This window comes from Phalaenopsis equestris, unplaced genomic scaffold (genome assembly GCF_001263595.1).
Source record: "Phalaenopsis equestris unplaced genomic scaffold, ASM126359v1 Scaffold000873, whole genome shotgun sequence".
In the NCBI taxonomy this organism is placed as follows: Eukaryota; Viridiplantae; Streptophyta; class Magnoliopsida; order Asparagales; family Orchidaceae; genus Phalaenopsis; species Phalaenopsis equestris.
Genome location: NW_018165313.1, coordinates 1412444 through 1429199, shown reverse-complemented (window position 1 = coordinate 1429199; position 16756 = coordinate 1412444). Strand labels below are relative to the sequence as shown.

Genomic DNA, 16756 nt, shown 5'->3' with positions numbered 1-16756 from the left:
TTGAGAAGAATTATTTTATTTACATGATAGAAGTGTTGATAGAGTACTTAAATATCTTATGACTTAAGTACTCTTTCCTATATTCATGAATGTTTATCAACATAATATTTTCTTTCTATTTTGATTTGCTTAGGATTATTCTAAAAGCATAAAATGATGGTGAAATAACAAATAATTAATGTGTGACTAAAGATTTTAAAACTATCACTAACACCCATATCCAAAGCTTTTGGTGTATTTTAAATTCGTTTTCTTTTTTTTGGCTTTTAAATTAATTTTGATTATTTTTAAAATAAAATATTAATCATTAATAGATATATTAACTACAAAAGATGTGCATACATCCAATCAAATACATACATCACAAAAACATATAAATTTAGAAGAGAATCTAGTAATATAAGGAACCTTCACATAAACTTTCTTATTGCCCCTCCCATTATACGTGCCAATATTGATTGATTAATAATTAGATTGCTCTGAAAAAAAAATATTATCTATTATAATAAAATAGTAAGGGTGACAAATTGATTTTTTATCATTTTGTGAAGGTTGATAAAAAAGTGAATGTAAAGTTATTCGATCATGAATAAACGAGCTTTCTTGAGTACTAGTAATCTCTAAAGAAAGAGCAACATTAGATATTTCTTATAGATACAAAGCTTAACAAAAATCATATATCTATTCAAAATCACAATACTACTCATAAAGTGACGTATTGGTAAAAAAGGGAATATTAAAGAAATTTAGGAGTTTATTTGTAAAACATTGTAATACCATATTTAAGCCAATGTTATGAAGGTATAAAGTATTTATGGGAAATTCTTTTTCCTTGGTATCAGAGTGCTAACCCTAATAGCTGTCTCAGTCGTCTTTAGTGATGTTCGATCATTAGGATCAGTGTGTAGAGACCCAGAACTCTGATTTTGTCTTTCCTTCCATTTCATTCTCGTGTTACAGTCAAGCTAATTGGAAAGTAAACTACTGGTTCGCGAGATCACATGGCGTTACAAACGCGATTAGAGCTAACTGGGATGACAACCCTCGTGATACAGTCACACTAACTAGAAAGGCCTAAGATCGTGATTCCTATTCAGAACCAGTGAGAAAGAAGATCATGACATAGGATTGCAGTGACAATCGCTGCATGGGATCACGAATTCTAGAGATCACGACGTGATCACAACGTACAAATCATGAATTCTAGAGATAATAATGTGATCACAACATATAGATCGCGATTTCTAGAGATCATGACGTGATCATATCGTACAGGGGTCAAATTTGTGTGTGATTTAGACTTGTATTCTTGTGTTCGAGAATGTCTGGAGACGAAAATAATGTGGGAGGTAAGAGATTGGAGCTTATGAGAAAGCTAGATCCTAAATTTCTGAAGGTATTGATCGGGCTAATATAGGGAGCTAGCGTCTCGAAAATAGCCACTACCTCAGTACGTTCTTCAACATATGTGAAGCTAGATCTCTCTTCTGTGGATCTAATGCTTGATGGATTGTTCACATATTTGAGTTGATTGCATTGAGTCCAAGCTACTTTAATATGGAAGAGACTAGAGGAATATCTGACCGAGGGTGGACCAAAGAGTGACAGTGCTGAGTAGGATAATGATACAACCACACACGCCTTAATCTACACATGACTACTCAATCCGATGGTTCCATCTTGCTTTCTCAGTAGATAGCATTCAAAAAGTGAGAGATATCTAGCAAAGCTGAAGATAATTTATGTTGGAGAAGCACATGATGGTGTTTCAGATTCAGTGTGAGATAAAAACAGTAAAACAAGATGATAGATCGATTGAAGAATACACCATAGATATTGAGCGGATGTAGGCTAATCTTGATCACATCTCACTAATGTTGAGTTGTGATGATCTGGAATGCAAGAAAGAGATCTTTAAACAGATAAGGACTATGTAGCTCTTGGCCTATTTGAACCAGACCTTTGATCAAATGATTTCAGTTGTCCTAGCTCAAGTGACTATCCCTATATTGGAAGAGGCCATTGCTTCAACGACGACAATCTTGTATACATAATGAAAGTAAGAAATCTTATTAGAGTAAGATGGAATCCAAAGATCTAGAGGATGAACTAACTTAATTAATTGTGATATTGTCAACCCAGAGGTACTAGTGATTAACAAAAGAGGCCTTAAGCAGGAAACACTAAAAGAAGCATCCAAAGTAGAAATTGGATGGGCACTACATTTGAAATGGCAGGAAGTAAATGTGAATTTGAATGGTGCAAGAAACAAGAGTTGTTATGTTGTCATTCTTTAGGAATTATACTAAAACTCTCATGAACTCAACTATGGATTTTATCATAACAATCCAAGATAATGATGATGCTAACACTGAAGGGTTGTGTGTTATATATATATATATATATATATATATATATTCTATGTATGTATATATATTCTATGTATGTATGCATGCATGTATATGTATGTATATGTATATATGATGTGTATGTATTTATATATGTTAGTGGTGGAACTAAGATTTAAAGAAATAGGTAATGGCACAAAAAATATACTAAAATGAAGTGAAATTAGAAATTTATTTTTTGATCTAACAAAACTACACAAAATAATAAATGAATTAAGTTTGTAAACAAGAATAACCTATAATGCAAAAAAATACTTAAATTAATATAGTAATTATAATAATATATTTTAAATTATGTTCAATGCTTCTTCATCGTATTAAAATCATCAAAAATTGATTCTACCTCTAGCCTCATAATAATATCATTTTTTATAAATGTTATTAATAAATTAGCAAGAAAATTAACTTCCATTTTATTCTACAATCTAGTGTTAGCTATCTACACCATTGAAAATAAATGATTGGTTGTTATAATCAAAATAACTAGATTTAAGAACTGAATCAATCAATCAAAAGAAGAATAAATGATAGGTCTCATCATATTCGCTAACACCTTATATGTACCAAATATTGTGGAGAGATTCTAAAAACATCAATTTCAAAATGCTCCAATTAAATTCCCAGTTATAATTTTTTTTTAATATGCAAAATCTTCTTGATAAAACTTATTTTTATTGTGACAAGTAACCTTACTTTTGAATGAACTAATTTCATCTCTAGGCTCAAAGACTATACTAAGAGTTAACAACTTTACAACACATCTTTAGACTTGTTTTTCATTTTTTGCAACTATGTCTCTATAGTGGTTACAAAAATATCAACTCTAAGAGATGATGCATTATAACAGTGTCATTTCCATGAAATTATAATGAAATTATAGATACTTCTTATGCCTTGTCACTTGGTTTTTATTCTACCCGGCTGTTATTTCTTGAAAAAGAAAATTAAAGTGTCATGTATTATCTCTTATATTAATGAATTATGAAATACAATGTAATCAATCATTCATCCCATATTCTTCTAATTTTGATTGCAGCATGACGAAAACCCTTGAGAGGTACCAAAAATGCAGCTATAATGCAACTGAGTCCACGGTTCCATCAAAGGATACACAGGTGCCTACCACTTGTATTTTTATTATTTGCTTACTTCCAAACTATAATTTCTTTCACCTCGTCTCAAAATGCTACCAAGCCGACTAAGACAGCAGTTAAAATTGTTTATTTCAAGCAAATTCATATTAACCCAATCAGGCATTTCAAAATTTTTAAATGGCTTTAAATTGACACCAAAGAGTACTTTTATTGAAGATTTACATGTACATCGGTCAAATCATATGTATTTTCATATATAACACCTAATTTTGCTTTTTTACATGCACAAACTCTTAACTGTCCACGAAGAAATGTATTTCACTCTCTAAAAATTAAAAGAAAATTTATATACCTAGCACACAATTATTATGTTTCACATATCTCGCACATAGACTTTCTTATTTACACACATAGCATTATGGTGCATTAAATTTATGCATGAAAATATTTATTTAACATTTTATAAAAATTGATAATAATGATATTTTTGACGTACCATTAAAAATTTGAATGCCATATATGTAAATATAAAAGTATAAGTTCGAGATATGTAAATGTATGAGAATTTGTGCTACACATGTAAATGCCTCCAAATTAAAAATGCGCCATTTTTTATGTTATATAAATGTCAAAATAAGAAATTCTGCGGTTAGTTGTATAAATCATATGAATTGAATGGTCTATATGTAAAGTTTAAACTCTAGGCCTTAAAGTGTACCTACTTCACAGCTCAGCGCATTTTTGACTCGTCTTCCCATTCTCTCTCCCGCCTTGGTTTACGAACATTCGCCATTGGGATCGTGCATCTCGATCGCCCTCTTGCTTGCTTTCGCCGGCTCTCAACTGATGAGTTGCCGTCAGTTTAGCCCTTATTAGCCTTCCTCATATCGTCACTGATCCCTAGTTTGGGTCCTTGTTCCTCCCACGAACCCTTGCGGTCACAGCCCTTGTTGGTCTTCTTCGGAGTCTCCTATCCCTTTCCTACATTCTAGTTGGTGCCGGCGTCCTTCCTGGCCCGTCGATCTCCGCCATGCTGGGTTCAGGGTTGCTCTCTTTCTCCTCAATGGCAAATGTACAGGTCGTTGGGTCTGTGATTAAGCCATGTAAGGCTTTTTCGGAGGATGACTTTTTGATTCTTAGGTTTGTGATATTCTCTTCTAGTTAAGTCATAAATTGGTGCAATTGATGTGGGTTTGCTGCTTGCATCCTCTTCTCTAGCAGCAGCACCTAAATGCTCCGTATTTTTTTAGGATATTTATCCTTTCCTGTTAATATATCATGAGGGATTTCCTGCATTGATCATTTTCTGTTACTGAACTATCAGATTTAATTGCTTCATGTCATCTTTTGCAAGTTGTTTAATTTATGGGTGGTAGGCCCTCTTTATTTTCCATCAGATAATTCTTATCAACTCACGGTTCAAGCGCTCCATTTTTTATTTCATCGTTAAACGCGAAAAACATCCTTCTTAAGTTGGATATAATTGAAACCTACATAGCTATGTTTTTGCATGAGATGAAATAGGTGATTTCATGATTATGACTTGTTTAATGTTATTTATTTATTTATTATTTTTCTATTTTTTTTTTATTTGCATCAGTTTGGATTTCATTTACATTAAAACTCATTTTCAAATCCAATATATATATATATATATATATTCTGGCTTCTGTGTTTTGTAAACCATTTTTAGATTAATGCCTATACAGCTTTATGCTGTAGGCCATCAATTGCTAGGTTGCTTGTTGAGGTTGATATTATTTAACAAATTATAGATTCTAGTTGGATTGCTTCTTAAAGGTGTGGTTATAAGCGAAGGATTGTGATGGAAAGGACTCTTAGATTATCACTGCTAGTTGTTTAGGTATGATGGCCATCAATTGCTAGGTTGCTTATTGATGTTGATATTATTCAACATTATAGATTCTATTTGGACTGGTTCTTAAAGATGTGGTTATAAGCCAAGGATTGTGATGGAAAAGACTCTTGGATTATTGCTGCTAGTTGTTTAGTTATGATTTGTCTATTTGTTAAAGAATTAAAGGTCTATGTTGGCATTCTAACTATAACAATATCTAATCCTACACACTAACTGGTTCCAACAAATACGGTAGCATCAATCTTCTATTTCTTTTTATCGCATGGTAATTCTTTAGTTGTTGAGTACTAGTTTGTTGATCAACAAGGTGAACAAAAATATTCTTCTTGTTCAGGAGATTTTTAATCCATTGGCTGGTTAAATTAGAATGGAGCATGTCAGTCCAATTACAATAGACTTAGCTTATTACAAAGAGCGGTGGAGTCAACTTTTATCACTCAATTCCAAAATATCTTGCTCACTTTAAGGAAAATGTTTCTTTTCTCCCATTGAATAATATTCTCTTACATATTGAGATCATCACACCATGGCTCAACCATATTTTCATTTTATATTTAATAGTATCATATCAGAAGATGATTTTACGATACATAATTTAGGCTATTTCGAACCCATTCAAATTATAGTAGAGCAAACAAAAAGAAAATTTATAGGATGTCTCCTCACTTCATATGAGGTTTAGGTAGATATTTTAAGATTTGTCGCTTATCTAAATGGAAACCTATCAAAGATAGTGTCTTAGTTATGGCGTTCATTTATATTTTTTTTAAATCTTGCTAGGTTTGATTTATGTTTGGCTTATTTCTGTTGAGATTAAGGTTGTCAGTTTGTTGAACTACACATAGTTTTGCAGAAGTAAACCCCTCTCCTAATGTTAAGAAAATCAACCCTTTTATTATTTTTATCTTTTAAATGAATTTTTTTCTTAAAAAAAAATCTCCAACTTAACAACTATTGGCTTTAATTTTACTTCTTCATTTCAATGCAGAATAGTTATCAAGAGTATTTGAAGTTGAAAACAAAGGTGGAATATCTACAACGGTCCCAAAGGTAAAATAACTTGAAAAATGTAATTTCTATGTAATTTTAGATTAAATGATGAGTTTTTTTTGCATATATTTAATATTTTAAAATGCGACATTCATGCCTCTACAGGAATCTTCTGGGAGAGGACTTGATTGAGCTAGGCAGCAAGGAGCTAGAGCAACTTGAGCTTCAACTAGAAATGTCTCTAAAACAGATCAGGTCAACAAAGGTTGTAAATCACTCTAGAAAAAAATTTTTTGGTAGGCCAAATTGGAATTAACAAAACTGACAACATCTAGATGTGACCCAGAGGACCCACCTAGAAAATTCGTACATGGTTTTGCACTCATTAGATATATTTAATTTGAAAAATTATGAGCCATTTGTATGTTAAAAATGAATAGGAATAAGCCGAATAGCTCCCATATACATTTTTGATTTGTCATGGATTTGCCAAAATTCACACAAAAATATATCTTTGGCCTTTCTCAATTATTATTTTCGCTCTTTACATTATAATAATGGTAATTTATGTTGGACAAAAGCTTTAATCAATTCAAATGCCAATGCGCTCGAATGCACAACTTATGGGTCGAAAACAAAGTGAATAATTCTAATAAGGATTTGAGCACTCATTTTGCCTTGAAAAAATCAGATGTCAATATGACATTTGTATATTTTAGTCTCATTTGATGGTGAAACTTGTAGCTATGCTTGTCTTCAATAAAAAATCGATGCTATAAAGTGATCCTTATTCTTTTTTTTTGCTGTCATTATCTCTATGTTGCTATCAAATTTTTTGTTTAACTTAATTTTTGCACTACTCTGGACATTAGTATAACTATGATAAATATAGCAATTTAGAATTTCAGCTTGACTCAAGACAAATTTCTGATTTTCATTGTTATGAAAAACCAAGCTTATTATGAAGATCTGAGAGCCCCAGGATACTCAAGGATGGTCCTCAAAGCACTTCTCAAAGGATTAGTTCTCCACACGAATATAAATATATAACTCATTGACCTATGCATAAAGCATTTGACGTCTAAGAATCATTTTGCTCTAGCCAAGCCAACTAAAGTCTTGAAATTTCTGAAAAGAGACCTCTAGGTTTCTTATTGTGAGCAAAATTGGAAGAGTCGAAGTTCTATCACAAGTAGTGATCTAGGATTGAGCCGGCTATAAAGGATAAACTTATTAAGTTGAAAAATAATTACTATAAAACTCAAATCTTTCATAAAAAACTTTTATTCTTTTGATTTTGACGTTCTAAATGCTATGTTATTACTTTTTCATGTTGGATTAAAATACACCAGTCCTTTTAAAAATGCATTGCTAAATACTTGAAATTCTTCAATATCACTTGGAATTATCAATATAAATTTTCAATTTCTGAACTTCGCTCAAATGACACAATTTTTTGTACCAATCTTGTCAAAAAAAAATTATAATTTGTGAGAAGCCTTTAAAAAATTTTCCCTGATAAAATACTAGATCACGAAGACTACACACTTTTGATACACTTTTTGGTTTTCATCATTCAATAATAGCTTGTACCTTTTTGCGGGTTTATAATTATCCCATTTTCACTCACTATACAGCCCTAAAATATTAGACTTCATAATTAGACTTATATTTAAAAAATGCTACGTATAACTTTGGTTTAATTTCTCTTGTAATAGTCTTAATATGCTATTAATGAAAACAATCATAAATTAATCTAAGTATGGATCAAATGTTTGATAAATTGAATTCATAAATATTACAAACGCATTGGTCATATTAAAAAATATTACTAAAAAATTTATAATAAGCATAGTATATACTAAATGCTATCTTTGCCGCATCCTCTTTTGTCACCCTCGACTGATGATTCCATAATGTTAAATCTATTTTGAAGTGCACAAATGCACCATTCAATCTATTAAATAAAATTATAAATTCTATGGGTATTTATTTTAAATGCCCACATTATTCAAGTCTATAATCACTGCATATCTACATCATATCTAACTTCTTCAAAATAATGTTATTGCACTCCATAGAGGTATATCAAGTTTGATAAAACCCTTATAAACCTTTTATAAGTGGCCTTTCAATTCTAAAAATTCTGTTGAAGACGCCTTATAAGAACTTCTAGTGATAAAAGTTATATCAAATGGCACTTCAATACAAAATCTTACATCTCATCCGGTTGTAAATTCATTAATCCTTCAAGAAACGCATTAAAAGTTTGTTTACCATAGAAACCTTATATAAGGTTAGTAAAGATTTATCCTTATTCATCACATGTGCATGATATGCAGTATTTCATTTCTTTCATAATTTATTGATTTGTAGTACTAATTTTATTGATGATAACACTTCTTTAATACTGTAAATATAAATCTCTTCACTATGCAAATACAAGTTTACTCATTTTGAACAACTATCTATATAGGCATATTATTTAATAGTCAATCAATTCCTAAAATAACATCAAATTATTTTAAAAGTAATATTATGAGTTAAGACCCTCATCTCTTAGTAGAAATTTAAATTTACTGCACATACTTGCATATCTGGCTATTAAATAATTTTTAATACTGATATAACAGATAGACTTATTTACATTATAATGAAAGGTAAATCTAAGCAAAAAAAAAAAACAGCTATAAATGAATAATTGGCACCAAAAATCAAAGAAAATTTATGCATGATTGATTTGAAAGGTTCATAAAACATCAACAAAATCAAGTTAAAAAATGAAAAAAAATTGTCATCATGCTCACTAAAACAAAATTTTAGTAAAATAAAGATTTTTGAAATTTTGTGTTGTTGATAGTATTCCTCATTTAAAGTAATCATTTGTCAAATGAAGTGTGCCATCATGACATTCGCTTAACATATTCATGAAAGCATAATAATCCCCAATGGCATGCCCTAGGCAATGGTGAAATGACAAAACTAAGGGCATTCGATTTAACTAGCCTTTTATGGCCTTCTGATAATTAAGGAGCTCAATCAAATCTCTTTTCATAAAACCATTGAAGAGTTTACAATCCCCATCATGTTTGAAAGAGTACTCTACTATGTTATTTGAAGGTGGGTGTGATTGTAAGAATCTCTGCATTTATGAGGTGTCATCACATGACCAGGTTAGTCCTCAAATTCAATATACTGGTGATTTACCTTGAACTAGTTCATTTCAGATCCACCTCAAGCCCTAGCCTAATTCCATGACCAAAGTTCAAATTTGCTCGATCGAATTAAAAAGTTTCCACCCATCAACCGAGTAAATTATATATGTTCATTTAAAAATATATTCATAAGTGTATATAAATAGCTACATCTATTGCAAATCATCGCTGCCATAAATACATTTATAGCGAAGTCTTTCTACATATCTTATCACATAATTGGCAATATCGGCATTAGATTCTTCCCTTACAAACTCGTGAAACAGACCATAACACGGCCATTCCCATCAATTTAATCCCTGGCATGTTCTTCGGGATATCAGATAAACCCGCAGGAGGAAACATAAGGAAGGGGAAGATAACAAAAAAGGAGAGTGGGGCAGAAGGAAATCCCTTAAAGCTAGGAGAAATAGCAGCGCAACAAGTAAATCAATCAATGTTAGAAGAGGAAGAAGAGCAAGAGTTTCCTTCTCTTTCCCACCTGGACTCTTTTCTATATATAGTCTTCTTTTCATGCCTACATTGGAGGCATCTCAAGAAGAGTTACTGGCTTTATGAAGACACGATAAATGGAGGGGTGCATGCGGAGAAAGACAGCAAAGACAGTCCATGCAGGTTGTGTTCAATTATTTTTTAATATTTTTAATCTAACTTTTTAGTTTACGTAAGCGCACGCTGTTGCCTAGCACTCAAAATAGATCAAATCTGGTCTCAGTTGCAGAAGAAATTTCAAAATGAATAAAAAAGAGAGATCAATAAATATCAGTCAGTTTTGTAGTCTCAGTGGGTGTTTTAGTGTTTATTTATCATAATTGCTTGTGCGGTCCCAAAATTTTTCTTAATATTAGTTATATTGCTATTTTCTGCACTTTGAAAGATGTAATTTGCATACTTCTGCTGTGACAAGACCGAATGGACCTGTGCAAAACATGAGATAGCAATACTATATTTATTGACTTTTATTTTCTTTTTGATAAAATCTATTTTTAGCATTGAATTATTATAACAGATAATAGCTAAATATGGCATAGACTTTTAGATTGATGCAATCTTGGCGAAAAATTGATTGCTTCTTTTGTTCACAGCAGAACATAGAATTACTTTCTTTTTTCTAATAGTAATAATAATATTTTTCTTAACTTGATAATTTCCATTTGAATATTTCAGACTCAATTGATGCTCGATCAGCTCTGTGATCTCAAAAGAAAGGTCAGTTTTTTAGATGTATTTTCAGTATAATCTTTGTGTCCTACTGTATATGAACCTCAGATTCAATTTTTAACCGAGACTTCCATTACTTAGTCTCAAAATCATTAATAATCTACTGCACGCAGATCTCAGTGCATTTACTTCGATCATGTTATTTTTAGTAGATTTTCTTGCTATATTAATCTTGAATTATGGAGGTCAACTTCAGAGTCTAAAGGCTTTTGTTTGAGTCAATCTAAAGCTGAATATGTGGAATGTAATTTTAGTTGTAGTAGCTCAAGTGGATGGGTTGTAACAATGAGTGATCAAGTCATTAAAAGGAGTTAACAATGAGATATCTTGGGGATGTTATTAGTAGAATTCAAGTTGGATGGCTGAAGTGGAGGAATATATTGGGCCTATTGTGTGATAGAAAAGTGCCGCTTAGACACAAAAGGAAAATTTTATAAGATGGTTGCGAGACTTGTGATGCTTTATGGTACAAAATGTTGGCATTTAAAAGAGAAGTATAAACTTAAGTGTTATTGAGATGAGAATGCTCAGGTGGATAAGTGGATTTACACTTAGAGACAAAATACAAAACGAATATATCTGTGAAAGGGTTGGAGTAGCTCTAATTGCAGATAAGATTAGAGAGCCGCCTTAGATGATTTGGTCACATTAAATGTCGACCATCTGATGTCCCAGTCAGGAGAGTAGATGTTTTAGATTTGCCTTATGTTAAGAAAGGTAAAGGTAAACCTAAAAAGTCTTGGGCATGTTGTATACAAATTATCTTAATTTATTAGAGTTAAATGAAAATATGAAACACAATAGGACACAAAGGAAAAAAAGGACTCCTATAGCTGCCATATTAGTGGGATAAAGACTTGTTTTTGTTGTTGGACTTCTTGCTATATTAAGCGTTCAACTCTTTAGAAAAAGCCTCAATTAATAATGTATATTTTGACCGATGCAGGAGCAAATGTTGCAAGAAGCTAACAGAGCTTTAAGAAGGAAGGTAATGTAATTGCTTCATTTTTGTTTACTTGATGTATTTTCTTAATGTATTTTTCGTCCAATAGTTATAAATAGATCTCATACTATTGCTATTGCACAAATTCTAATTTGTACAAAATAGTTAAGTCAATAACCTTTGCCTAAGTTTGCGTTGTGGATGAACTCTGAAATTTCTTCTGAGGGAGGTTTAGGAATTTAAATGAATACTTTTGAAGCAAATTACAGTAATATATTAGAGATGTGCGGTTGAAACTGTAAATACTAATGAAATACTACATTTACAGAGAACATTTAATATTGTAAGTTATGTTCAGATTATATAGTGTCAGATTGTTTTTTGAGTCCAATAAATAGAGAGAAAGTGAACTATTTTGATTCCAGCTCTTGTAAAATATCTATGGGAAGGTCTCATATTTAAAAGCAATGATGAATACATAGACTAAAAAGTAATATACAAAGAAATATATCAAAAAATTAGGAGAGAAGATTTATGTGAATCGGCGAAGTATGTCTATGTTCATGGATACGTAAAGTGGTGTTTATTTCAGTAGATTGAAGATAAATATAAGATAAGAATAGTTATTCACGCAAAAAATTTTCTTACTCTCTCTCTTATTTTCACTTGTAATATGTCTTTTGAGATATTCTTGATCTTTGAGATATTTCACATAAAATTTCAATCTCCATCACAGCTCATATGTCATCCATATCTTTCATTTCAAAGTTCTTTGAGAAAAAAAAAATTTGGTCCCATATAATAAACCAAAATCATTAGTTGCAAGCTCTACCATCAAAATACATAATAATAAATATAAATTTATTCGCATACATGGTTTTTTTTAACGGCAAAAAAAAAATGATAATATTATTTCAATATTTCAATTTTTTATATTTTAAATCATGCTATATTCCAATATTATGATGCAAGGTTAATATAGTCGGCAAATAAATTGTTGAGCTTTAATTTATATAACAATCACAAACAACACCAGAACCAATAAGATGATTATGCTTAAATTAACCGAAATATTCATTTCCAAACTTAAAAATATCATGTGCATATAAAGCAACTAAATTTCTAGAAACAGAAGAAACATAAATAATTTGAAAAAAATCTAAGTGATATCATGTATCCAAAGTCAAACGATATATTCTAATGGCTTAAATTGGAGCTTTGATTTGATTTTCACAAACTTTTCATTTAGGCTTTATGGTTTGGGTCATTAGAGTTTTTTGCATCATATTTGAAATATGAGTGATATAACTAGAATCAATCCATCAATTATTATAAAAATTTTCAGCTAAATTATATTTGCAACATACAAAAGCACTAGGCTTTACTTTTTCTTCGAACGAAGCTTTATGTTTTTGGCAATTTTTTTGATAGTATATGTTTGTGATAGATAGAAATAACATCTATTATCTTATCTTTTTTTTTTTTTTAAGATTTGGATTGATGATACATTAGCCTTTAAGTGTTATTTAATGTGTTTCGCTTACTTTTTTTTTTCTTGTTTCATTTTTGCTTCAGGGTGACCCATATGATTTATTGAGTGAATTTCTTATTTTCTAAGTCTTATTTTCCTCTAAACAAGCCTATTTTTTAATGCAGTCGCATTAAATCTATTCTTTATCATATTGCAGTTTATTTGGAATATATATCATATTCAGGAGACAAGGACTTGATGATAATATGTACAATGATATTTTTGCTCACATTTATTCCCATGATATTTATTCTTGCTACAATATGCATCGTTTCAATATGCTTAGGCATAACATGTGAACCCTCAAACTTAGTGGTCGATGTACTAATTAGTGTCCCAATAAGTGACTTGTTGACAGACTCCGATTGTGACAAACCTTTCTCAAATTCATAAATTTCTTAGCATTGTCAATTTTTAGAATTGTTAGTTTAATGATGTTAGTTACAACGATTCTCATAAACATTAAGCTAAATTTGTCCTAATCATTATAGAAAGAGTAATGTTCAGAGAAGCTAGTATTGGTAATACAACAGGCTTATCAACAAGTAATTCAAAACCAATATCCAAATATAAGCACATTGAATTTGTTCTCTCCATTCAATAAAATTAAGCACATTGAACTTCATAATAGATGAAACTTGCAGATGATGAGCAATAATAGTTAGATGCTGTAAAATAAATATAGAACACTCGTACCTGAATATGTTGAATTATAAATTTAAACACACAATATAGATTAAGATGGCATATATATATATATATATATATATATATATATATATATATATATATGTTGGCACTATAAATCTTCAGGGTTAAATCATTATTCCAAAATAATAGATTTATATAATAATCATACTATTTCCAAATAGACTTTGTAGCAAATCCATAAATTATTATTATGTACTAAATTTGATTTCGCCTTTGACCAGCATAATTGTTCTTATTAAAAAAGACACAAATAAATGTTAAAAAATTATAGAAATGATAATGAAAATATGAAGCCATAACATTTTTTGGAATATCATTAGTTTTTCAAATCAGTTGCTGATACCACATGTAAGAAATTCTCACATTCATAATTTTTTTTTTTTGAATATGTAAGTCAAAATAATAGCATCAACACGTAAACCTAAGAAATTGAAAAAGATACTTTTTATGAAATTTTAATCATAAAATAAACATATATTGATTTAGATGATATTTTTTGAGAGTTTGTGAAAACTATAATTTTCTCTTTCTTTTCTTTATTTTTTCACGATGTTTTTCTTAATGGAGAGAATATAGCTAGTTAAGTCGTTTGATATTTGATTGAACAGTCTGTAAATGTTTTATAAAATAACTTTCTTTTTACTAGTAAACTTTGACTCATCATTAATTATTAAATTATGACTTGTAAATCGGTGATTAATAAATAAACTTTAAATATTATTAATTTAATAATAATATAACATTATGTATGTTATTTAAAAATAAGTAACATAAATAACATTTCTGAAGTTATTTGCTAAGAGTTCTAGCAGGATTCTTAGGAATTTGTAAAAGGCATACGTGCCAAAAACACATGCTTTAACCTATCCATCAAAACTGATACAACATCATCTCAACATCCCACATCCCAACAATACATTCTAACATTCTGAATTACATAATTCAATCCAAACCCTAAAATTTACAAAAATGGTATTCTGGACTGAAGCCAACAAGTTCAGTTTTCAACAAAAACTACCTAAAAACAACTGATACTAAATTTTCTAAATAAGAGAAAATTGGGCTCCCATCAGCAGGACCACTAAGTCAAAATCATGCCAGCACAACTTTTATGGCTTAGTTCTTTGAAATCCAGATCTTCTCAGTCCATCTAATTGTGGGCAGTTGCAAGAAGATGAGCCAGAAATCCCCCTGGAGCTGTCCTGGACCGGTGGCGGTGGCAATGGGCCATGTGAGCGTCAGCAGCCTCAGTCCGAAGATTTCTTCCAGCCCTTGCCTTCTTTGCAAATTGGGTAATTCATCTTCTTAAATCCACTGAATTTTCTCTTCAATCTTCGCGAACATGACTAAAATTTTTAGGTGAAGTTACATGCATACCACCTAATTTTTATATATCATATATCTAACACCTAAAGTTTGATATTTACATTTATAACACTTTGGTATTATAAATTTATGTATGAAAATGTGTACTTCACTTCTAAAAAGTTAATAATAACAATATTTTTGATGTGATGTTAAATATTTGAGTGGTATGCATGTAAATATATAAGAACCGTGTGGTATGTATGTAAATGCCCCAGTTTTTTATTTGATCGCCCTCAAAAATTGAGAATTTATATTGTGATGAGTGTAATATAATTTTTAATTAATATTTTATATATCATAATAAATTCAAATTAATTATTATTTTTTTACTATTTTCAGTGGTAGTCCTTTCTTCTTTGCCTTTTTCCATTATAATAATATCTAAGAATTGCTTGCTTTTCTCATATTTGTTTCAGGTTTAGTCCAATCTGTATAGATCAACAGTTGAACACAGAACTCAGGATCATCATCCGCACATAATATTAATGGCTTCATTTCGGGTTGGATGTGATGATTTATTAATGGTATGCTTGCAACTTCACTTCTTACTTATTTATAATCTATGCAGACTTCTTTTTTGCTTAGTTTGTCACACACATATATACATACATATATATAGATATATATAGATATATATATGAAATTCTAACTTGGAAAAAATAAGTGAAGGAAATTATGAATAAGGAACAATAAGCTGGTTTAGTCAATGTATTGAAAAGGTGTATTTACAATATGGGATACCTCTACAATTCCATTTTTATAGATATTTTTTAGGGAAATTTACATATGGCATAATTCTTATGTTTTTACATATCTAACAGCCAAAGTTTGCTATTTACACTTATAACAACTTGGCAACATAAACGGATGCATGAAAAGGTTTATTTCAATTTTAAAAAGAAAGTGAGGTGGTATTTCTGATGTGATGTTAAAGATTTTTGAGTGATATGCATGTAAATACAAAATTTTCAGTGTTAGATATGTTGTATAAGAATTGTGTGGCATTTATGTAAATGCCCTTGTTGTTTATTGTGACTCGATCTTAGAGATGTTTATTACTGATAATAAGCCGCAAATTTTAGATAAAATTAGAAAGAATTTTCATCAAATCCAATGTATGCAATTCTAATTTGTTTCACTTAATCATTCAAAAATAAATGTGCTAGTAGAAGATACTAACAAATGAATTTTTAAATCTTTTATATGAAAAAATAAAAATTAAATTGCCAAAACCGAATAAGCATCGTCTTTCCATTACTTTGATCTCTGAAAACTACATCAGTAATTAGGCATCTTGGGTTAACATTCCAAGGAATGTTCTTCTTATGTAAGTAATTGATAAAACAATGTATTCTAGTAAATGAATTTGGCATAATTTGTGTTGAAATTACTCCAT

At 30.2% G+C, this 16756-nt stretch overlaps 1 protein-coding gene across 1 annotated transcript in view; it reads left to right on the top strand.

Moving 5' to 3' along the window:
• LOC110031960 (MADS-box protein CMB1-like) overlaps positions 1–15928 on the top strand; it is a 31233-nt gene extending 15305 nt beyond the window's left edge. Inside the window, exons 2-8 of the mRNA XM_020735419.1 lie at positions 3445–3523; positions 6370–6431; positions 6537–6636; positions 10754–10795; positions 11754–11795; positions 15157–15284; positions 15777–15928. Of these exons, the coding sequence (XP_020591078.1) occupies positions 3445–3523; positions 6370–6431; positions 6537–6636; positions 10754–10795; positions 11754–11795; positions 15157–15284; positions 15777–15840 (517 nt within the window). The 3' untranslated portion in view covers positions 15841–15928. The remainder of the gene's footprint in view (positions 1–3444; positions 3524–6369; positions 6432–6536; positions 6637–10753; positions 10796–11753; positions 11796–15156; positions 15285–15776) is intronic.
• Positions 15929–16756: the final 828 nt, after the last annotated feature.